Source organism: Columba livia, chromosome 4 (assembly GCF_036013475.1).
Source record: "Columba livia isolate bColLiv1 breed racing homer chromosome 4, bColLiv1.pat.W.v2, whole genome shotgun sequence".
Classification (NCBI taxonomy): Eukaryota; Metazoa; Chordata; class Aves; order Columbiformes; family Columbidae; genus Columba; species Columba livia.
The window spans coordinates 78,448,983-78,472,909 of record NC_088605.1 but is presented as its reverse complement, the minus strand read 5'-3'; the positions used below and the strand labels follow the sequence as shown (position 1 = coordinate 78,472,909).

The 23,927-nt window shown below is 51.9% G+C and overlaps 3 protein-coding genes across 7 annotated transcripts in view; 1 reads left to right on the top strand and 2 right to left on the bottom strand.

The window, feature by feature from the left end:
* Nucleotides 1–7,101, bottom strand: part of RUFY3 (RUN and FYVE domain containing 3) — a 43,816-nt gene extending 36,715 nt beyond the window's left edge. For 3 of the 5 annotated variants that reach the window (XR_010472596.1, XM_065062885.1, XM_065062888.1), the window contains exon 1: nucleotides 6,355–6,701. Coding sequence is in view for 3 of the 5 variants with exons in the window: in XM_065062885.1 (XP_064918957.1) it covers nucleotides 6,355–6,652 (298 nt within the window). In the remaining 2 variants the exon portion in view is untranslated. Of the gene's footprint in view, nucleotides 1–6,354; nucleotides 6,702–7,040 lie in introns of those variants that run through there. The other 2 variants (XR_010472597.1, XM_065062890.1) reach the window with 2 other exon arrangements.
* Nucleotides 7,102–11,533: 4,432 nt separating this feature from the next.
* Nucleotides 11,534–13,483, bottom strand: UTP3 (UTP3 small subunit processome component). The gene has a single exon (XM_021290158.2). It carries the CDS (start codon nucleotides 13,481–13,483, stop codon nucleotides 11,609–11,611), a length of 1,875 nt encoding a protein of 624 aa, XP_021145833.2. The 3' UTR covers nucleotides 11,534–11,608.
* On the top strand, nucleotides 13,317–22,342 carry JCHAIN (joining chain of multimeric IgA and IgM). The gene is made up of 5 exons (XM_065062939.1): nucleotides 13,317–13,741; nucleotides 14,833–17,916; nucleotides 19,715–19,850; nucleotides 20,721–20,801; nucleotides 21,238–22,342. The coding sequence occupies exons 2-5, from the start codon at nucleotides 17,853–17,855 to the stop codon at nucleotides 21,434–21,436; spliced, it is 480 nt and encodes a 159-aa protein (XP_064919011.1). The 5' UTR covers nucleotides 13,317–13,741; nucleotides 14,833–17,852; the 3' UTR covers nucleotides 21,437–22,342.
* The last annotated feature ends 1,585 nt before the right edge of the window (nucleotides 22,343–23,927 follow it).

The window sequence follows — 23,927 nt, the reverse complement described above, 5'->3', positions numbered from 1 at the left end:
ATCTTACACTTTGGAAACCTCGTGTGAAAACGGGCACAGCTCCGGCGCGGCTCAGGAGGCAGTCCTGGCTCTCAGCCAGCAGAGAAACGAGCTCCCAGCCACCCCAGAATCCAACGACAGCACCGCACCCCCGTCCCTCCCCAGCTGTCCAAACCGCGCGTGTCCCCAGCCCCGCCAGCCCCGCCTGCCGGGGACAGCGCGGGGACAGCGCGGCACCCCCGCTTCAGCGACAACACCAGCAGCAGTACACTAGCTCATCTAGTCCTCTGTGGCTCCAGTGTGTTTGTGGAGAGCAATGTGCAGCACCCATCTGCAATGATGCATGTGGAAAAGGCTGACCGTCCACCAAAACACTGTATTGACAGCAACAGAACAATTATTATTGCATGAGACCTTAATCATTCTCTTTACACTTTCTCTCCTAAAAAAAATACTCAAAAGGATGCTTGTCTATTTCTTAGGGGTGTGAAATACAAAAATTGATTAGTCAATACAGAATACAGCATCCCAATGCACACAGCTTTTGGAAAAAAAGCACCCATTCTGTCAAAAGCCTCATAAAGGGAAACAAGGTTAATAGCTGTTGTTCTAACAGGCAAGAGAAAGCAGCTGCTCTCAGTGAAAACTTCCTGCGTGCTGCTTAAAATTTTGACTCAGCAAGTCTTTCTCACCAGCACACTAAGCAAACAAAGAGCCATGCAGCGCATTATTACAGTGATGCAAAGCAGAGTTATTTCACAAATGACAACAGTTACTATTGTTCCTTCTCCCTGAGATAAGGGCGTTTATAAACCATAGCGACAGCCTTGGAACTCCGGTGATACTCAGGCGTCCTCTCACTGATCACTATCTCTAGTTTCGGCGTTCACATTGCAACACACTCTTAAAACCAGGGAAAGCTGCCATATACAAACAGCTACAGGAGAAGAGATGTTCGCTTGCCCTTAACAACCTTGGGAAAGAGTCTAAACAGACAGCAAATCATCAAAATAAACCCTTTAGAGTCAACAAAGCACCATCAGCTATTGTGCAAGCTATTATGAAACATATCTGATTATGAGCCAGGTGAGCTTTTTTGTTTTGAAACCATTGCAACACAAAGAGCGTCAGGAGTAACGCGGAGCTCCCGCTCCACCACGCGGGGCCGGGCTGCACGCAGCCTCGCGGGGACCCACGCGCCCGGGCCGCCGCGCAGTCTGTTACACAAGGTACGGAACCGCTCCACTTACTGTGCTTTCCTCGTCTGCTATTTGCTGCATGAAGGAATAAAAAGCCCGTCTACCTCTTCCAGCTCAGTTGTGCTTTCAGACTCCTTTATGCAACGTTCTGGTTGCAAATATTCCATAGGGATATTTAAATGTCTGGAAGAGTATTTTTCAGCGTTGGTCAATTTCAGTTGATTAGTATGTTTCACCCCAAACAAAGCTTTGGACACCATACACCACCTGACAGAGTTTCTAAAGAGCCACCTCAACAGAAAGGGAGATACTCCATCTCTGCCAAACCGCACCTTTGCTGCTCTAAGAAACAAAAACGATTCCATGTGTGCGGATGCTCAGAAGCTCTGAGGAGCTGCACAGGTTTTTTTCTGGAAACAACAACAACAAGGTTCAGAACTTGTTTTTCAAGCTGTTTTGTTTTTTCTTGCCAATTTTGATCAGGGTGCTTGAAGCCCTAAGAGCTCTCCGGCTGTCCGGAGCAGACTGTAACCGGCAGGTTCCAGCAGACGCCTGAATTTACACCCGCACTTCAAAACCTGACGACTCACCCTTACAGTACAGCTTTCAGGAAACTCTACATCAAGCAGCAACACCGTAACAAAGGCAGGTGGTGTCTATGTATCACCTATAGTGCTACAGGAAAATTTTTTTTAAGATTTAAAAAAGGAACTATCCTGTGAGTTACTGCTCTGGGAGGTTTTTATCGTCACCTGGAGAACACAAGCCAAGCCCTGCCCGCAGCCAGCGCCTCAAAGAATTACAAAGAAACAGAAGAAGGTATCAAATACTTGCATTTTCATAAAGCCTTTGATGAGACTGCCACGCAGCTCCAGGCCGAGTGGTAACGCTGCATCCCGCTCCTGTGAGCGGCCAGAGGGCAAAAGCGACCCTAGCGCGGGTACTAACGCAGGGAACACGGTTAATGACGAGCCCTTTTCTCAGCCTCAGACAAGTCGGGCAGCCTCGGCTGGCCCCACGAGCCCCTCTGGCTGAGCTGGACGGGCCCTGGCGACACCACAAGACACGGCAGGGTTGGGCTCCAGTGTTTTCAATAAAAGAATTGAAATCGGCTGCATTGGGATTTTAAGACTCACCATCTGCAAAGCAAAGCAAAGCGCTCCATCAGCCACTGGTACCAGCCGTGCTGGAAAGTGGGTTTACTTTCAACGTCTGAATAAACTACAACAATCTAAGCAATAAAACCCAAACAAATTCCCAAACAACCTTTTGGACCCTGGCGGCACCTTTGGGTGGGGTTTTACTTCCACAAGTCCAGCCTGCAACCAAACCAGGTTTCAATGATTACAAGACTTGACCCAGTCACTGTGTAGAGGCTGCAAACGAGCCGTACAGCAGAACGGCAAGGCTGGCAGATGAGATTGTTGCTTCAGACGACTACGCTGCTTCTGGTTAACTAAAATCCCAGCAGGCCACAGAAACCACAGAAAAACCATGGATGCCATACAAACGGGAGCCACTGCTGAAGGGAACGGTCCGATGGTAACAACTCACATACACCACTGAGCGCTGAAACAGCTGCTCCGAGTGGCTGAGACTAAAACGCCAGAGGCAACCCCATGCAAACAGGACAGAAGTTATGAAGAAACACCAGCCTCTATATCACACACACATGAGCCACGAGCAAGTCCTTGCAAGTTTTTCTGAATCATGTAACCTGTCTGTGGGTGCTGTATCGGGTCAAGCAGCCCCACAGGCTGGTCCACAGGGCAGCTCCCTGGTTTCCAAGGGCAACAGCTCGGATCTGCCCATGTTCTGCCCATGTTGTTGCCCGACATGTGACAATCTCTTACTAGCAAACCTATGAACACATCACGTCTTTTGCTCTCATCCTCTCTCTTTCCTTCACTTGGGCTTCAACGCCGCATCAACGAGCCGTCCAACCACCCATCTCCCTGCGCAGCAGCTGTACCACTTGTGACGACCCGAGGAACCAGCATCAGGACCACGCGGGCTGGAGAGCCGAGAAAGCTGCTGCTCCACAGAGCACACGGTTGGACTCTCACCTGGAGTGTAATCTCAAAAGATAACGTTAGTGACAAAACATCTGTGTTGCAAAGCGTTTGACTGCTGTGCCAACACGGATGCATACATTACCTCAAACAACAGTGACACCGTGAACCCTGCACACAGGGTTCAACATCGAGTTGGTTTTACTGTATTTTAGAAGTATTCTAAAGATTTACTGCAGCTCAGCATGTTCAAGTAAATCTCCTAGCTCCTTTTGTGTGTCTGGAATCATCTGGATCTAAAGAGCAGGTGTCATTGGCATGAACGACTTTCACAACCTCCTTCCCTTGCACTTGTGGCCTTATCTGACTCACGGAATCACCTCATCTCTCTTACCTCATAAATAAAACAACTTAGGCAAGAGGGAGAAAGATTAGTTGGAGGGAAAAAAAATACATCCAGGACAAAACCCACAGAGCAAATGGAGTTGTAATAGGAGACATCCTCTTACGATGTTCTGCTCTGTTACCACGTGTTCTCCCGAGGTACCACCGAGCTGCAAGGGCTTTCATTAGCTCACAGACACCAAACACACCTGTCCAGATTTTTAAGTGTAAAGCAGCTGTACGGTACCATTCAATCCTGTGGCAAGACCTCGAGAGAGAGGGAACAGTTAAACAACTGCATCATAACGAAACAAACAAAAAAAACCCCATGCCGACCTTCAAATAAACCTCCAAAACATTCTGAAACACTGTCTTGTCAGCATACGGGTCACTACCTCCACTGAAACACATAGATGCCAACACCGAGCACTAGTTTTTGTGGCTTCTCGTGGAAATGGCAACCCCCAGGCACCGCAGGGAGAGCTCCTGAGCCAGCAGGAAACGCTCTTCACTGAGGCAGCTTCTCTCAGTTTACAGCTGCGTGGAAAAGGATTAAGATATCACAGAGGATGTCACTTTTTTTAATACACACACAAGATGCAAAAATAGCCTTCTCCACACGCCCCAGCTTATCTCGACTAAAAATAACGGCAGCACTGAAGAATCAGGGGAAGCAGACAGAACAATCACTTCGGGTGCTCTTGCAGATCAGGAATAGACGATGCTGAGCTGTCACACGCTATGACAACCTGGTCTGGCGGTGCTGGAGCAGAGCCTGTGAAACAGGGCTCCACAGGCCACCGAGGGGCCTCCCGCTCACACCAGCACAGACCTGAAAGCCTTTGTGCCCGGGACCACGGCTGACAGCAGCGCACCCAGTGCTGCACACAGTAACTGCTGCTCGGAGCAGGTGCAAGAGCGACAACACCTACAAGGCCATACGCTCTACAGGCAGCCAGCAGTTAACTTGCTTAACTTACTGAACTTAAACACAAAACAGCGCTTCTGTGGCAGAGTGAAGTTCTACCCCCTGCTCTGGTGACACTCCCAAAGCATCCGGTGGACAAGTACACCGCCTTAGCAGCAGAATCCACTGCTCTTGCTGCTCCACGAACAAATGAGAGCTGGTTTTTCAGAAATAAAACCACCACACAAACACAGAACCAAAGACAGGATGATGAACAAATTGATTTACAGAGTTTGCCTCAAGACAAACAGCCCAAGACACCATGCAAACCGACGGCGATTCCCGTAACTGCCGTTCCTGCAGACGTTGTTCGCACCGCGTCAGCCAGTTGGCGACGAGCGGGCTCTGACACACACTGCTGCATGGGCAGCTGGACCTCTGGGAACTTCCCTACACCCTTTGCGAAGCTGCTTCTCCAAGCTTAGCTCAACAGCCGCTGCAGAGGACGGGTAACGCAAGGGAGAGACCATCGCCCAGCCGGGCAGTCCCTACGCCGACCCCCTGTGAACCGCCACGCTCACCTAGCGCCCGGCTCCACCGCATCTACACAGAACCCTCCCTACAAAGAGCTTGGAACAGTAAAAGCATGATGCCTAAGATTAAATATTTTTCTTAAAAGCTTCTTTTCTGTCATAAATGGCTCAGTACCTTGCACACACATCGCAGCACTACAGCGCATAAAGACCTTGTGATTAGGAAAAAAATAAATCTAAAAATGAAGGGTTTTACAGGATGCTGTCTGTTTAAACAGCTCATCAGGGAGGGAGTTCTGGTCTGTGCACAGAAGCTCACAGTCAGAAAACCCTTCATATAGCTCAAAGCCAAGTCAGGTCATTCCACCCGTGTTCAGCATTACAGAAATTATGTTCTTACCTCACTGGTGACAGCTTTGCTGAGTAACGGTTTAAATGAAGTACATTAGCTTCAAAAGGAGAAGAAAAAAGAAAGATACCCACCTGAAAATAATCAGCTAATATGTGACTATTCACCCAGGATGTAGACAGAAGGGGACAAAGCAAAGGCAAAACCCTTGGTCACCCACACCATGGCCCAAGCCCAGAAGATAAAGCTGATGGCTATTTTAAGATGGATAGGTACGTGCAGATCCCATATAGTTTTTGTGTTTTTAAAGCACACACAACAGCTACTTCAGAGCACTTGAGCTCACCCAATACACCACAAAAACGTGACACGGAATCTTAAGAAGCAGAAACTGTTTGGTACCCGAACGCCCCACGTGAGAGGGCACACCGGCAACGCACTTGAACCTCGTCGGGCACCCAGCGCGCAATGCCCTTGACTGGGGTTTGTTCCCTACAAGAGCACTTGGAGCAAGCGTTTGTCAGCCCACGACTGCACCCCAAGCCACGGGCTGATGTTTGACTTCACAGGGCGGCACGAATCGCTCCCAGAAGAAAGAGTCCAGAAAGGACTCTGCGCGTGCCGATTTTGCTGAGCCCGTGCACGAGCGTTGCTCACAACCGCCAGCACAAACCGCCTCCTTCCACAGCCCCACGGGTCCCGCTCTGCCGGTTTCCCCGCGGTCAGCCCCTGCTGCCGGGGAGCGGCCAGGCCAGGGCGGCACCGCCACGGCCCGGGGAGCCGGGGACACCCCGTCCCTGCGCCCGGCCGCCCGGTGCGGGCGCTGCCAACTCACCCCGGGCTGCCCCCGCAGCCTGCAGGGCACCGCCCGCTGCGCCCCGGCCCCGCAGAGACCCCCGCCCGGCCACGGCAGCTCCGGCCCGCCCGGCCCGGGCACCGGGCAGCACGGGAGGCAGCGCCCGCCGCCCCGCCCCAGGGCGCCGCTACTCACGGGGGCCGTCGCCGGCGGCTCCGTCGGGCCCCGTGTAGCTCAGCAGCAGCACGGGCAGCGCGGCCCCGCCGCGGGGGGCCGGGGGTCTCCACACGCCGGCCGGGGCGGCGGCTCCATGGCCGGGGTAGAGCAGGAAGAACGGCGGCGAGTCCGGGCGCGCCTCGTCCTCCTCCTCAGCCGCCGCCGGCTCCCCGGGCTCGGCGCGCCGCTCCATGCCGGGGGGCGCCTCCCCGCCGGGCCCGTCCCGGGAACTTCCCGCCAGCGGCGGCACAAGAGGCTCCCGCTCCGCCTCCGCCATCGCCGCTCGGCCCCGCCCGCCCGGGCAGCAGCGCCGGGGCCGCCCCACTGAGGGAGGGGCGCTCGGGGCCGGGCCGCTCAACCGCTACCGGCCGCGGCTGCGCGGGGAGGGGCCGGGAGGGGCCGGGGCCGCGGGGCCCCAACGGTGGGACCCGGCCGGCCCCCCTGGCCGTGGCCCGGCTCCCGGTCCGGGCCGCCGCGCCCGCCAGACGCGGCCTGAAGGATGGACCGCGGGAGCCGGGCAAAACCACCACTAACCAAACCCGTCTGGGGCAGGGGGCACCCCTCTGCTGACGGCTTGGGGCTTTTCCCCAGCCTCATGTACTCCACACTTTGTTCCTCCCAGCTGATACATTTCTCACACCTTAAAGAACAAAAGACAAGCTCACCTGGTCTCCTAACAAAGACACCCGCCCTTGGTGTGTATTTCCACATCCATTTCCACAGCCAGCAGCAGCCCTGTGCTCACGGAGTCGCCACCGCTGCGGTACTCCACTGATCAGAGTCCGCACGGGAAAGCACAGACTTTAACATTAAAAATCCACCTTCGTGCAGGAACAAGGAAGTCGGACTCCAACTTGCTTCACCTTACCCAGGAAGCAAAGCCACCGGTCGCACGTCTCCTGCCTCCCCAAGGGTGAGACCTGCTGGACGAAAGCATTTGCAGACCCTTGGGCTAGACGTGACAATACAATGTCCAAATACACTCCTCACTATTAAGACAATGCTGATGGGAAGTTCTCTCAGGAGGATTGTCTTTCTGAAGAGAATAACAAACCCTTTTCGTTATGGCAAGGCAATAAACATGGACCACAGTGTTGTCAACAGGGAGAACAGCAATCTGACGGTTTCTCAAGAACATCCTGCATTCGGTGCACTATGGTCAAGCTGAAACACATTGCTTTTTTCTTTTTCAATCTCACATTAACAATTGCAAAAACAAAGCTCTAAAGGCAACTAATTTCTGGAGACGGCTTTTTCTGGGGGTGCCCCAAGTCATGCAACATGTTGCAACTTACCTAACAGATGCTTTAACCCATCTTAAAAACCCAAATGTTTGGGTTTGAGATTTGTATTTGCCAGCACTAGTGACAATAAAACAACACCCAGGCTGTGGCTGACGGAATATCATAGAAGACAACTATGAAAGCCTTGACGCACTTTAAGGCAGCAGCAGATGTGTTTCCATGTGAGTTGGATATATTTTGCTTACCCTGTACAAGCAGCAGTTCCAGGTGCTGGTGCAGAAAGCACTGTCCATCTCTGCCACGCCAGCTCCTCTGTCCAAGCTTCCGCAGGCAAGCCAGGCTTACCCCACGTGCTTGTCACCCACCAAGGGTTATGTTTTCTAGGTGCAGAAAGACAGCAACGTTACCTACCGATAATTTTCACTACCATTGTCCTGTCAATGAGGAGATTCACACTGCTGACTAGATTGTCCTTTGGACAGGTTTGCTCTGTATATGCAGTTTTTCCAGCTCTAGAACAGCAGGGTACCTCACACCTCTCCTTTGAGGGTTCTACATACTGCTTGTGTGCTTTTCAAATGCACATCGTTTACGTGCAAGTGGGACCGGCGGTGTCTCGGACCACCGCACCCTGAGCGAGCGGATGGAAGGGACGCTGGGCAGGTGGCCCCGGCAGTGCGGGACCACGCGGGGGAAGCAAAGCTGCTGCCCAGATACCTAAACCCTGACCTGCAGCAGGGGCTGCTGGGGCAGGCCCAGGCGCGGGTCCCTCCTGAGCGGGGCAGCCAGACTTGCTAAGCAGGAGCCCAGGGGGACGGGTGCCATCCCATGGCCGGAGCACATCCCTGGGCAGCGTCCGCGCCTCCTCCAGAAACACTGCGGGAGAAACAAAAACCAGCACTAGCCACGACCTTGCTTCACTTCTCCATATTTTCATGACCATCTGCGGTCCTTCCCATTTCACACCCCTCCCTCCATTTTCAAGGGCATCTTCAAAATCTATTTACCATCAGGGGTTTCCCTCCAGCACGAAACACCCTGCTGAGAAGTATTTCTTAGAGCAACATAACAGTCTCCTCTCTCCCATGGCATTAATACACACAGTCTTCCCGTGACCACTCACACATAAAACCATATTGAAAGAACTATTTATGGCTTTGTCCAATCTCTGAACTAACCAACTGCAGATAATGCTGTGTTTAATTTTCATTAAACAGCGGGTCCGGGGAGACGTGCTGTGCCATCTGCTGGCTCTCTGCACTAGACGTGCTGATGTGCTGCGTTTGCTGTTGCCTTGAGCCTTAATCCAGCGTTTCTGGGAGCATGTCACTAACAGCACGCTAATTTATGATTTCTCTTATTTATTGCTCAGATGGAAGTTGACAGAATTGTGATTGCCAGCTGCCTAAAGCTTTCCGAGGGGACGCAAAGCTGTCTTGGGTACTTACAGCTTGCCTGCAGATCTACAAAACATCATCAGCCCTTCATCTTTGCACAAAGTGCAAACCATACACGAGCAGGTGCTGTAGTAACGAGACCAGTTAGCATCTCTGCTGGACATTTCCCACATCAATGCGATAGCTGTTATGAAACACTATTCACCCCCAGGAGGAATTTCCCAGCGTGTTACCTCTTGCTGACCTCTTGCAAAGCCTCGGGAGTGCGGCTCAGCGTTCTCAGCGGCGGCCTCCATCGTGGTACCAGCACAGCGTTAATAAGAGACGTGGTTTTGGGAAAAGCTCTAGCTCTCTCCTTGGTAAGGCTGCAACTCGCTCAAAGCCACGCATCTTTCCCTGGGGAAAGCAAGCAGACAACAGTGTTGGTTGCTGCTCACAGTAAGGGAGAGCGGGCAGAGGTGAAGCACAGCGTGGTCCGCACAGCTAACGGGCTGCACAGCTCACCAGCGGGGGTGGCGAGCATCGCTCAAACTAGACAACGCTTGCAGTGACCTCCTCAAGCAAGCCTCACGTCTGCCTCTACAGCTCTTGCAGAACAAGAGACGCAGGGTTTGGCACGCTCCTCGGCCCTGGCAAAGCCCAGCTCTGGCAGAGCAAGAGACGCAGGGTTCGGCATGCTCCTCGGCAAGAGGAGCTGAGCTAGGCCCAGCTTCCCTGCAAAAGCCCAGCTCTAGGCAGCGATTTTCATCTTAAAACGGTTGCTGCCAGAAAACGTGCTGTTTCAAATGCTCTCTGGCTTTTGCCCTCACACAAGAGCCCGACCTCCATTTTGTTGCGTGCAAAGCTGCATGAATGTCTGTGTCCAAGAACGTGATTTTATCTTAGCACCCCTCCTCCCTTTTGCAAGGATCTTCTCCCACAAGAAGCATACACAGGCTCACCCCCGGCCACTTCGGGATGCGAACAATTACTTCATTCCTGCACCTACGTGCAGCTTTTCCTCTCCCATTCACACACCTGCTACCAGCACAGGTCGCAGCTCTGACCTAAAACCCCGAGTTTTCTCCTCCGCGAGCCCTCACCGCAGCTCCCGTTAGCCCAGGCGCCGCAGGACGAAAAGATGTGCCATGCAGGTTCTTGGTGGGGATCAATCCAGCGCTTTGCACCCTGCTTCTGTGCAGCAACTTTATTTAACGGTGCAGAACTCACCCGCTGTTTGGCCTGTGAGCACCAGGGGGCAAACTAGCGCTGGACCACTAGAGTCAGCCCAAAACAGTCCTTCCATGACTTTGTCCTTAGTGTTTATGCACCACAGCAGAATCCCCTTTGAAATCACCATGCATAGCTCCACATCCCACAGATCCAGGACATGTGGGGACTATAAAAAGTCTCCTTATTCCTGTTCCCATCCGTCCAGCTTCAGTTTGTTGTTTCTCCATCTCTCCCTTTAACAACCAGCTTTGAAAACACACAAAATATCCTCCAGTCAGCCATTAGCAGCATTTTCTGACAACACAGTTATTCCCCAAGCGATTCCACTTGGGAAACAGCAGTGCCTCTCAGATGTGCCTGGTACACAAACCCAGGCAGGGGCTCCCTGACACCTGCCCCAGACACAAGTGCTGGTCTTACCTAAGACAGCATTTGTTAAGCTTGAAAGCAAAACCAACCGGTCATTCCCCTTTACAGCCTGACCTGGGACTGGCCACTCACAGTCGCCTCCCAGCAAGAACTTCAGTGTAGGGCTAGAGGTGTTTTCCCACCACCAGGCACAGAAATAACCCAGCATTTGGGAAGTTTGCCTTCAAACTGAAGACAATGTTACATTTTAACCCCTTTGTCCTGGATCCATGCTACCTGTAACAGCAGGAAACAATTAACATCTTATCACAGATGAAGGTGATGTATTTATCACAGATATAAACAGGTATGAAATCCGGAAGAGTCTCTCTTGGCTTCTCACTGAATCCAGGAGAGGAAACACTATCTCAGGCCACGTGGCGTCGCAGCGATAGCTTTCTGCTTAGCTACAAAAATATTGAAGAGAGCCTGAAACGGTTAGTTATTAAACCTGAGCAGGAGTCAATCCAAACGAGAGCTAGAGAAAACACCATCACCCCGCGTATCTCGTTCTGCAGCTCAATGCAGAACAAGGATGGAGCAGAAAAGGGCAGTAAAAAGGAGAGGGCAGCGACAGCAGCATAAGCCCCACCGGAGCCCACCCTCAGGAGGTCCCTCCACCCCACCAGTTCATTCCCTTCGCTGACACGTCCCCTGCAGCCCCCCAAAGTCAGTGTTTACTGGACAGAAAGACCACGGCATCGCGACAGAGGAGAACGCCAGGTGAGGAAGGGGCCCTGTGCTGCTTTTAGAGGTGACACCTTCGAAGAAGCATCCTCTAAAAACACAAGAACCATACACACAACAAACCAAACACACACAAACATAGCCCACCCGCCAAAACAACCCCACAAATGCACCTCCCCGCAAGTTTTCTTAAGGACATAAACCACCATATCCTTCATACATTTTTTATTGGATTCAGTAGTGCTGCTTGCAGCTCTCGGAAACAGTAAAAAAAATATACAAAAATCATTGAAGCTTCCTGCTTTTCTTGACCCCAGCGCGAATGCCCGACAGCTCCCCGGCGTATCTGTGCAGCTCCCTCCGGACCTCGCGGACCTGGCCCTTGCGGCGGATCTTGGCGCGACGGAACTTCTCCCGGTGCTTGACCCTGGGGTTGCGATCGATCTTCTTCCTGCGGGGGGTCAGGCCTTTGTTCTTGATCATCTGATAGGTCACGCCTCGCTTCTTATTTGGATCCTCTTCTTCCATCGCTGCTGCTTCTTCAAGGGCGTCCTGGTCTCCAGTTCTCTTCCTCTTGACTCTCAGCTTCTCCTCCATCATCCGGTAGTATTTTAGGGCAGCCTCCTCATCCAGGTCTGACTCACCGGACAGCTCGTCAGCCCGGCCATTGGCGAGCGCAGGAGCACCTTTCGGTTTGTTTTTCTTAGCATCCAGTGGAAGAAACATCGCAAACTTCTTCTCTTTCGGTAATTTCTGTTCCTTCTTATCGTAGTAGTTCTTCAAAAGCATGCGAACCTGCGAGGATAACCTTTGATCTACAACAGCTAGGTCATTGATTATGTTTCTATAGGCAACCAGCCGTTCGATAACGGGGTGGCTATGAACCGGCATCCTCTTGGACTTCAAAACCAAATAGAAACTGATATTGGCACAGTAATTCAAGTAGAGATGGTACTTGGTCTGCAAATAGCGACTGCCTTTCCCTTGCGGGATGGTGCCATTTTTGACCATCTGCAGCAGCGGGTGCAGCTCGTCCTTGAGCTCCATCAGCTTGACTTCCAAGTCCTCGATCAGCTGCAGGAGCTCAGGGGACTCCTGCTTCAGCAGCTTCAGCTGCTCCTTTCTGGAAAGGGCCTGCAAGTCCTTGTCAATCTTCTGCCCCTTGCTGTCCTGGGTTTTGCGCTGCTCGGCCAGGTAGCCCTGGATCATATCCAGCCCATAATCGTCCTCGCCCAGGTCCCGCACTAAGCGCCTCTGGATGACCTGAGCCTCCTGCTCCTCCTCCTGCTCCTCCGCGTCCACCTCCTGCTGGCTGCGCCCGCCCTTGGCCCGGGCGTCGCTGCCGTAGTCCGTGTCGTAGTACAGCTGCTTGCGCTGGCCCCAGGACAGCTCGTGCGGGAGCCCGGCGTCCTGAGGACGCTCCTCCAAGTCACTGTCCATGGACAGGTCCCCATCTTCAGCTTCCATCTCATCTCGCTCCTTCTCACCTTCTCCATCCTCATCCTCCTCATCCCCATCCTCATCCTCCTCATCTCCAACCTCCTCTGCACTGTGGTCCACATAAGAATCGAGCCCGTCTACCTCTTCTTCCTCCTCCTCCTCCTCTTCCTCCCCGAGTCCATCCTCCTCCTCGCTGGAGTCCTCGGGCAGCTGCAGCCCCAGCACTTCCTCCTCCTCCTCCTCCTCCTCGCTGTCCCCGGCCTCCTCCCCGCTGTCCAGGGCCGCCATCACGGCCCGGAACTGCCGCTCGTGGGACTCCTCCAGCTCGTCCGCCAGCTCCTCGGGGCCCGCCCGCCCGCCGCCCGCGGGCTCCTCCGCGCCATCGTCCGCCCGGCCGGGCTGCGGCGGCGGGCGCAGCACCGTACCGCGCCGCGTCCGCATGGCCCCGGCAACCACGGCCCCGCTTCCGGCAACCCGCTTCCCCTTCCGCCGCGCTGCCTCCGCTTCCGCCGCTCCCCGGGGCGGGCCTCTCGGGTGCCGCCCCCGCCTCACCGGGTCCCCACGCGGAGTCACCCCGGGTGCGTCGGTGTGTTTCCGAGTAACCGTGTCCTGCCAGACTTCTGGCAGAGCAGTACCCGTCAGGAGCTCCAGCGCACGGCCAGCCCCCGCCCGAGGGTTTCTGTTCTGACCGTGGCAGGTTGCAGCGGTGAATTTTGTCATGAGGAAAAACAAAACAAAAACATTTTGAAAGCACCTTTTTTCCTCACCTCAAAGCACAGACCCTCTCCCCTGCGCCAGCCGTCTGCACGTTCACCCTACCGCAAGACAAGGAAAAAGCCAAGTGGAAAACGCCCCTGACATCTGTGGGCTTGTCAACTGAAGGTTGTCGTTACCCAGTTCCCTGCAGCCAGGCCGTGCTTGCAGGAAGATGTAAAAATAAAACAAGAGGATTTGCAAACGTCCCCGGACACACGTGAGGTGCGCTGGTAGCTGTCCCGACCCCGCCGCCCGCGGCCGCCCACCGGGGCCCCTGTCCCGCAGGATCGGGGCCGGTGTCCCGTGGGATTGGGATCAGGGCCGGTGTCCTGCAGGATCGGGATCGGGGCCAGTGTCCTGCAGGATTGGGATCAGGGCTGGTGTCCCGCAGGATCAGGGTCGGGGCTGGTGTCCCGCAGGATCGGGATCGGGGCCGGTGTCCCGCGGGATTGGGATCGGGGCCGGTGTCCCGCGGGATTGGGGTCCCACAGGATTGGGATCAGGGCTGCTGTCCCGCGGGATTGGGATCAGGGCTGGTGTCCCACTGGATCAGGGTCGGGGCCGGTGTCCCGCGGGATTGGGGTCCCACAGGACTGGGATCAGGGCTGGTGTCCCACAGGATTGGGGTCGGGGCTGGTGTCCCATGGAATTGGGGTCCCACAGGATCGGGATCAGAGCCGGTGTCCTGCGGGATTGGGGTCCTACAGGATCGGGATCAGGGCTGCTGTCCCGCAGGATCGGGGCTGGTGTCCTGCAGGATCGGGATCAGGGCTGGTGTCCCGCAGGATCGGGGCTGGTGTCCTGCAGGATCAGGATCGGGGCTGGTGTCCCACAGGATCGGGATTGGGGCCGGTGTCCCGCAGGATTGGGGTCCCACGGGATCGGGATCAGAGCTGGTGTCCCGCAGGATCAGGGCCAGCATCCTGCAGGATCGGGGTCCCACAGGATTGGGATCAGGGCCAGTGTCCCGCAGGATCAGGGCCGGCGTCCCACAGGATAAGGGTCCCACGGTATTGGGATCAGGGCCAGTGTCCCGCAGGATTGGGATGGGGGCTGGTGTCCCGCAGGATCGGGGTCCCACAGGATCGGGATCAGGGCCGGTGTCCCCCAGGATCAGGGCTGCTCCCAGGACTGCAGAGCCCGCACCGCTGGGCTGCAGCGCCATCCTCTGTGCTCCTTTCGTGCCAATAGACACGGGTGCGGGGCATCAGTAAAGGAGCAGCTCTGATCCTCGGCAGCTGGGGACCCTCCATCAGAGGGTTCTTAAGACCCTGAGCATTCATTTACAGTTACATTCTCATCCTCTGTTTCAGCTTGTTCGTTTCTGTCATCCATCAATAGCCCCCCACCTTTCCAAAGGGGAAGCACGTTAGTGCTGAGCCTCGTGGAAGCAGTCTGTTCACGAAATGCACACCATGCCACGAGGCACAGTGACGAGTTAGGACGAGCTCAGAAACCAGGGCCTGATAAATTAAGCAGCAGCACAACCCAGGAAGAGGAGTTCTGCATAGACCAAGTGCAGGTGCTTTTTCTTGCCACAGAACAGGTGCAGCTTTATTTATAAACACTCCTGTCCATCTTCTTGTGGGAAAAGACAGGTCAAGCAAACATTGAACTGGAACAGAGTGTGAGCTGCACAACTTCACTCACATTGCAGTGATTCAGTTGGTTTCCGGCAGACCCGATAGCAGACCAAAGGCACCTGTGAGACTTCTTTCCTGACACGCTCAGCTTCTCCACATCATCACCTCTGGGTCAACATTTTCCACACTGGCTCTTGCAGCACAGAGATGTTTGCCTCAGACAAAGGCATCTTTTCCACACCTGTCCATGCCCATTTTCAGACATTACTTCCCCTGGACACAGGCCTGTATAAAAGACAGCAACAAGAACTTGGTTGTGGTACGTGAGATATAGCGCTCGTTTAGTTTGTTGGCCACATGTCAGTGTTTTGCCTCACCTCATCCAGATACCGCGCTCAGTATGTCCAGGGCCAACTGGAGGCACAGGACGAGTCCAAAGAGACTGAGGCTGTAAGGCTGGTTCCCGTTTCTTCACGAGTTCCCCATTACTCCCCTGCAGCGAGGTTGGGATTTGAGCTGCCCACTCGTCAGCCCAGAGGCCAAGGGCGATGGTTTGCAAGCCCCTTGCCAAACTGCCACAGCTCCTTCATGTCTGCTCGCCCAGATCGTTTTCTGATGGTTTAACACATCACACAGCAAGAAGGGGATAACCCATAAAACAAATCCTCTGAAAGAGCTTGCGATCTAGATAGAAATCCTCAGAGACATGCAGGTGGCTGGACGGGACTAAAAATAACTCTCACACCGCCATATAAAGACCGGAGGGACTGCATGCAGACATGCAGATTTAGCAACCGAAATTCAGATATGCTGAGCACTGGCAGTTGGGGAAAACCACCAAAATCCACAGAAACACATAGCATGTCATTCTGCATTCTCTCTCCCTTAGGTTTTAAAATAGTCGTGGATGCCTCTACTTATTTTTTCACCAGTGCCATATTTCGATCTATGCAGTTTGGCAGAAAGGCCAGAACCTGTTTCTTTTACATGTGCTTTATTCTGGCTGCCTGCATCGCTTCTTGCATATTGCTAAAAAACCCTCCTATCTTGTTACCGAAAAGGTGACCGAAACAAGTAACAGTTCAGGTGGACACCCCTACCACCCTGTGGTTAGCCAGGTGTGTGTTTAACCTTCTGCAGGCGGTGGGACACAGGGAACATCTTGCTGCTGCTTCAGAAGGAAGCTCCACATGATACTATTGGCAATACTTCCCAGGAGAGGGAGAAGATGAGAATTTGGCTCTCCAATGATGGACTCTAGTGAGAGAACGAGCGTTACACCAAAGCCTGATGCCCTGCTCGAAGCTGCGCTTGCACCCATCGCGCCCCACCACCTCCAGGGGAAATGCTGTGTGTCAGCGCTGCTGATGCAACACAACAGCCCTTTGCGTCACGCAGCTGCCAGATGAGATGTTTGTGTTCAGAGCAGAGCTCAGGACACAGATGCGGGGTTTTTGCACAGCTCCAGGGTTTAGGGACCCTGCCGGCAAGGTCTGAAGAACGGGAAGACAGCCTGAGAGGTGACAGGCTGGGGAACCGGGCTCCTGCTGGTGCTGCCTGCTGGCTGCCCGGGCAGCGCGGGCGGCACAGGCTGTGCGAAAGGCCTGTGTCCGGTCACAGAGCTGCTGCTCCGCTGCATAAGGAGAAGCTGGAGACACAGAGATTTACCGTGTGCTGCTGAAAGTTAATTGAGAACAACATACATTGCAGATAGCGGAAACTCAGGTAACACTAACACCACAACCCTGGCTAAGAATGGGCCCGCCAGCATCACGCTCCTGCCTTCTATATAATTACAGCAAAGGAGATTATATCCCCTGCTGGAGGTGCTTGGAGGCCCTGGCTACCAAGTGCCATTCAAGACGCGGTTTCCCTTAAAAGGCAGCGTTTTCTGTGCCAGACACGCGTTTATGCTGCAGAGACAGCTCTGGTCATGGCAGGTTACCTTGCACTGTTTATTTTTCAGAGTGACACAGGTGATCCCACATAAAAGCCAGATCCTCTCCAGAACTCACAGCTTGAGGAAGAGTCTGCTCGACCTTGGGGAATTTGCCTGGGACCTGGCTCAGAGCCTTCATCCTGCCACAAATCCCATGGAGTCCCTCTTCCATTAACAAGGGAAGAAACTCCTTGATGCAGTGGGAGAGCTGGCAGGGGAGCTCAGCTCTGCGCAGACCTGCTGGCTCTTTACCTCCTTTGCCCCTCCCCTCCTCCCTCGTCTTGTCTGCTTCTGCTGCGAGCTCTTTGGGGCAGATCGAGCGCTTAATATACGTTTGCATAGAATCTGGTGCAAACAGGATTCTGATCTTGAAGCCTGAAGTGTTTTTATATGGGTCAAACTACTCCCCAGGTGACATTTAAGTCTGATTTCTCAAAGCCAGGAGCCAGAGCTGTGGCCCCTCAGCAGGCTGCACGCTTTGCAGCCTGCGCTCCTCACCGCGGGGCAGGATGGAGCCCTGGCCCTGGGGCTGAGTTGCTCTCAAGGCACCAGGGTGGTTTTGCACTCAGCAGCTTCACTGCTTTTGGTGATGAACAGAATGAAAATGTACAGTAATAGTGCAACCCCCCGCCCCCAACATCTTTGAAAACCAGAGGTCTTTGTGCATTAAACGTACCTGGTTTCAGTCCCCAGCCACATTTTCCGCCGTGGGCTGTTTATTTTAGGAAACGAACAGCTGTATCATTTGCACACACCCTTATAGGCACACGCAGGTTCTCCACTCGCGTTCTTCAAAAGAAGGGAAGGCAAGATGAAGAGCTCTTTGTTGCTGTGCGTGGCCTTGGCTGTCTCCTCGGGGTTCGTCTTCGTGGCAGGTGGGTGACACATGAAAACAGTGGAAAACTATGCTTAAGATATGGGTGGTGGTTTTGTGTAATCAGCCATTAATAATTTAACGGTCAAAAATGAAGCCTCAAAGCCAGCACGAGCAGTCATGCCTCAGTGGTGCTTGGACACCTCAGTGTCTTTTTGCACCACAGAGCTGTGTGTCTTTTAATTCCTACCTTAAAACTAAAAAAAAAGTGATGGCTAGGTGCAAATTTAAGATCTTATGATTAGCCATTCTTGACTGGGTTCTGAAGTGACAAACCGCAAACATGCATTTTTGCTTTTCTCCAGCGCTAACAAGCTTGCAAGACTCTAACCTGCTGCATTTAAAGGCTTCTAAAGTCCTCCTGGTGAGCCTGTCGCACTGCTGCAGCCAGCCTGTTTCTGATTAATCTGTGCTTTACCATGTAACTCCACTGAGTTTCTTGAACCTCTTGATGCACAGTGAGATCAGAGTGTCCCAGCACACCCCTCAGTGTGGCTCACAATAGCAGACACTGGCTACGCTGGTGCCTGATCTGTGCAGCAATCTCAAGTCATTCGTATTCACATGCTGGATCTGGCCCGTGGGATTAAGTCCATGCTCCAGGTCAACCGTCCAACACGTGGGCAGCAGCACCCCTGCAATTCCTCCAGCTTTGGGAAAGGGCCCCGGTGCCCGGCCGGGTCCCAGGAGAGCACTGCTTCCTGCGCCGGGCGACCGGCCGCACAACCCTCTAGCTGAAAAGGCAGAAAATGCTGAGAAACGCTGGTTTGATTAAAGACAGAGCCCAGTCTATTTTTCCCCATTCATACACATGGCTCGAGATATATGTATATACGTGAGCAGGTTAGCGTGGAAGTCAAGTTTGAGTTACGTGCAGCTGCAGAAGTGCTGTTTGCACTACCGAAGTTGAAATCAATGTATTTTTGTCTATATGTAGAGCCTCTTCCTGCTTTAATCAAGTAGCCATTTGCACCTGCAGCAGTTTCAACAGATTTTTGGAATGCATTTGCTGCTTCTCTATGCTGCAGCTGGATCTCGTAGGAGTTCAGCATATTACAGGACAACCCAATAATGGAAGATGGGGAATTTTGTCAAATAGTCTCTGCATGTGCATCGGGGAGGGAGGGAACACCATACTGCACTGAGCTGTGCACCCGAAAATCCAGCCTGCAAACATTTAGAAGGGCATTAGCAACTCAAGTATTTAGCCATCACCTTCTCCCCAAAGGGGACTTCAATTGGTGATTCGTGGAAGCACTGCTGATAAAACTGCCTTTTGTGCAGCTTTGTAACTTTATTTTATTTTAAAAAATTATATGGAGCTCCTGCCACTTTTATGGTTACTGAAGCCAAGAATATTACACAAGGAGTTATATCAGGACAATATTTTTAGAGTCCTGCATAATCATGAAAGATTATATTAATGTAGTTTTGCAAGATGAATTAAAGCCTGCTCCCAAAAGTTTTGGGACAGCTCCCAAAGCCAACAGGATCTGACTTGAATATCATCATTGCATTAAGCCCTTAGAAAGAATTGCACACAACACTGTAGAGAATACTGCGACAGACAGCAAAGGAAGAGCTGCACGAAGGACAAGAAGCTAGAGGCTTTCTGCAAGGCAAAGGGAACACCAAGACTCAGGGAGGCAGAGGCTAACCAGGCTTTTCTGCAAGTTTCTGAGTCAACCGAGGTGCCATAACGGTGCGATTTCTGGCACCCTTGGATCACTTATCTTGTTGCTAGAGCAGGTTTCAAGGTTTCTCTTCTTGGCCCTGGGCTGCATCTCCTCTGCCTGCAGGTTACCCACGGGACCCCGCGGACCAGGAGTACGTGCTGGTCAACAACAAGTGCCAATGTGTGACCGTGACTTCAAAGTTTGTCCCTTCCAAAGAAAATCCTGATGAAGAAATCCTGGAGAGAAACATACGCATCGTGTAAGTGGCAGACGATTACTACATGGAGACAGCAAACAGGAGACGGTGTCATAGGCCTCGCTTTGCATTGTTTCCTATGTCCTAGCACCGATAATATGAACTGGTTTTCCAAGGGCTCCTTTCTGTAGTGTCCTGCAATAATTCCTTTCGACCGCATCTTAAGCCTTGTGTTTTTCTAGCTCACATACAACCGTCTGGTACTTGTCTCTTCAGGTACAAAAAGCATCTCGGTGTTTCAGGAGCTCCGGTAGCTGTAACTGCACAACACGGGCCGGGGAAGCACAGTGCGATGTTTCTACAGCCGATCTACTCTGAAACCAAACCAGTCCCGTGATACCGTGCTCATTTATGGGTCGGATCTGTTAGCAAGCCTGCTATGATATAGGCTGGGAAAACTAGTTAATGTCTACGTGATCAGAAAAAGTTAATCCTACAAGGCAGACCTTAGTTTAGGAGTAGGATTTTGTCCTATTTGTTCACACAAACCTTACAGAAATGTGTCTCTCCTGGAAACATGGACCAGGGTCAGGCTCAGTTCTGGTGGAGCTCACAAGAGCAGAAACACTGATGCAACATCTGTCTATGCAAATTTCTCAGGCCTGTGGCAGCTCAGATCTTTTCAAAAGGGGCTGACGGTGTGAGCACCGTCACCCTGAACGCAGCGCTCCCCAGCGCCGCTGCAGGCCTCTCGGGGGCTGTTGCCTCGGAGGGCACACAGACGCCAAGATCTGCCGCTCTGGGCCTGGCTATGGACACAGGTCGGAAAGGAATAGCCGAAGAACAAGAGGAGAGTGCAGAATTGGCCGCAGCAGAGTAGTCCCCTGTTCAACAAGCGGTTTTCATGGCAGCGATTCTCTTTGCTCTTTGCAGAGTGCCCCTGAAAGCCCGAGAGAACATCTCTGACCCCATGTCCCCACTCAGAACGACTTTCGTGTACCGCATGACTGAACTGTAAGTAATTTCATTTGCTATTTTCATTTCCTCAGACTTGCAGCGCTGCCCACAGCAGCTCCATAACCTGCCTGAAGGCCGGGAGAGGAGGCGAGGCAGGCTCACAGCTTTTATATGCTGTCGCAAGCCAACAGATTGTTATCCCCATGGTTATTTCACATATGAAGGTCTCAGATATGCAGTTGTATGTTTCATTTTTACCCTGTTCATCTTGAGTGTCTTAAATATAAGCAAATTACATGTTTCCTGTTTAACCCTTCCTTTTAGGGGCCAGTCTCGCTAACAGCAGTTTGACAGCACAAAGCGTCTGGCTGGGGGTTCCCCTATGAAACCGAGAAAGGCTCCAGTGCCTCTGCAGATCAGAACAGAAGATTTGGGTTTCACCAGGGGCACCTTCTCATCACAATTCTTAACACTTTATTCCCGTCTCTTCCAGCTGCAAAAAATGTGATCCTGTAGACGTTGAACTGAATGGTGAGATATACCAGGCCCAGCAGAGCAACTGCAACGAACCCGAAACCTGCTACACCTACGACAGGGACAAGTGCTACACCTCGACCTTCCCGCTGCTCTACCACGGGGAGACAACCAACGTTCAGGCGGTCCTGACGCCAGCGTCCTGCTACGCCGATTAGCTCCATGCTCTGCCGTTCTCGTGCCTTGTTGCGCTCAGCGTTCCTGCCAAAAATACACATATAGCACCATAGCACCTGGACAACAGTGGCCAAAGTATCAGCTCCCAGAGTCACGTCAACCTGCCTCTCTCCGTATCGTTTTTAATATCAACCTAAAGCAAACCTGGGCACAACCTGTACACAAGACCCTTTGATTACCTTAGCAGAATTAGTGCCATTATTAGAAGGCGGTTGTACAACCGTAACTGAGATTAAAGATGAGGGATGAAACCAAATTCAGATTTCAAAGTTATTCTGAAATTGGGCATTCTAAACCCTCGACAACTGCAGCCTTACCTTCTCAGGTACATTTAGGGAAGATCAAAAGATGCCGCTACCCTGAAGCATTTTGCTAAGTTGCCAGGACTTGCACCAGGAATAGTAAAATCTTCTGGGAAATAGTTATTTCACTTTCCACAGTTAATTACTGATATCGATGGCTTTGTCTGGCCCCGCTCCCAGTTCAATTGATGGGAAAAAGCAAGTTGGCGTGTATTTCTTTTGTTGTTCCTCACTTGGCACTAGAGCGGCAAGGAATCCTCTGGGGCCGATGCAGCGGCTGGAGCAGGACCCTCGCTGGACACTCATTCCTCCTGCACGCCAGCGCTCTTTTCCTTCACACCAGAAGCCCTCACCAAGCTAAGGAGCCGATGCTGTATCACACATGACATTCAAAGGCGGCCGGTGTAACTTTTGGGTGGCTGGTATGTTTGTCGCTGTTGTCAGAAGTTGATTGTAAAGCCTTAGGCTATTCTGAAAAGTCCTCATCTGCCTTCATATATTTTTGCAATAATGAAACAGTAAAAACTTTACTCCCACAATTGTAGCTCTACTAGCAAAACATTAAATAAATTCTTTCTGCAGCAATCTGTGTGTTGTATTCTCGTTCCGTAAGAACTCATAAGAAAAAGCCAACTCTAGAATGATTTTTCACTCTTCAGATGAATAAGTAAAAAGCTCTCCCTAAAGAACTGCTTATCTGGTCTTCCAGCAAGTTTAATCAGCAGCAGAAACTGCAGCAGGTATCAAGGCAGAGCAACAAACAGAAGAAAAAATTGAGCTCCAAGACACAGTTTTACAGCGGGGCATGGAGCACAAACGGCAGCTTATGACCACGAGGTACGGCGCAAAGCTGCAGGGCAGGCAGCAGCAGGTCCCGGGGCTCGGGGCCAGCCCAGCTCCCGCTCTGCAAAGGCTTCGGCTGCCTCCACCGGGTACCTCGTGCTGGTAAGAAAATAGCTTTAAAAGTTTTTACAATATGCTTTTTTCCCATACATACAAAGTGTAAAATAAAACCAAAGAAAACCAAAGCTTGGTCGCTTTGATCTCAAAACCACCTGCACCGTGTTCAAGAGCTTTCTAGGAAAGACGTTAAGATGTATTTCGTAATAAAGAGTTGTTAACTTTGTTCCCAATGTACAACCACAACAAAACTTCTGCTCGTAAACCTCAAAGAAAAGCTAAAACTGAATACATCTACACCTCATGGGAAAACAACACCAACCAAACCAAACCAACAAACCTTCCCTCCCCCCAATAAGCAAACAAACCAAACTCTGATCCTTTAACACTATGCCGTTATTATTTTAACAGAATTGCCCATTTACCAGCCTACTCAAGCAATTCTACTCACAATAAACGCACAATACATTCCATAACCGCTTCCCAAAAGCCAACAAAAATTCACTTTTCTTATCTTCCAACATACAACAAACCCACAAGCAGCCAGAAGGACGGAGGTGTCTCCCCGGTGCAATCAGGGCTTAATTGGCTCCCAGCAGTCAGAGCAGCCAGGGTGCAGGAGGGAAGGTTCAGCTATAAATCCTCACACAAGGAAGGGGGCTTCTTTGGTTGAAGTTCCTAAGAGGGGGGGGGGGGGGGGAACCTCTGGCCTTGCTGCAGGTTTCTGAGCAGCAAAATTCAAGTGGAGTGTGCGGAAAGGATTTGATATGTTTCTGGTACTGTGAAATAATTAAAAATGGATTTTGTGGCCATTTAATTTTTTTTACTGAAACAATAGAAGTTGTTAAAAGCAGATATAACCTCGTCTCTTACTGAAGCGGCTGTAACTACAAAGTTTTGTTATGTGCTTGTTGCCTAAGGATGAAGTTTTTTATATGAAAAGCTGTTGAGGTGTAAATGGGAACTTTCCAAGCAAAGTGTTTTACAGCTTGGGTAAGTATATATATAGTTTTTCAACTAGTGGAATTATTGTGGCTTCTTAGTTGTTTTATGTATTAAAACCAGGGAACAGCTGAATCTGTAAATGTGTTCTATGTGTATAAATAGGTGTTTTTTTATTGCTCCTGCACTGAAAGTGGAGTTACTGGAAAGTTACTGATTTATCCTTGAGCTGGAGCAGCTTAGTTTGAAATTTTGCCATTATTTGGATAGTTTAACAGCAGTTACGTAGCTTTGTTTGAGTTCTGTAAAGACTGATGATGAGATGCGG

What these genes read in the sequence shown, in the direction of transcription:
- UTP3 (XM_021290158.2), bottom strand. Translation starts at nt 13,483, where the DNA reads ATGACAAAATTCACCGCTGCAACCTGCCACGGTCAGAACAGAAACCCT.
- JCHAIN (XM_065062939.1), top strand. Translation starts at nt 17,853, where the DNA reads ATGAAGAGCTCTTTGTTGCTGTGCGTGGCCTTGGCTGTCTCCTCGGGG. An exon ending in GGGGTTCGTCTTCGTGGCAG is followed by an intron (nt 17,917 to 19,714) that starts GTGGGTGACACA and finishes CTCTGCCTGCAG; the next exon opens with GTTACCCACGGGACCCCGCG. An exon ending in GTGTACCGCATGACTGAACT is followed by an intron (nt 20,802 to 21,237) that starts GTAAGTAATTTC and finishes CGTCTCTTCCAG; the next exon opens with CTGCAAAAAATGTGATCCTG.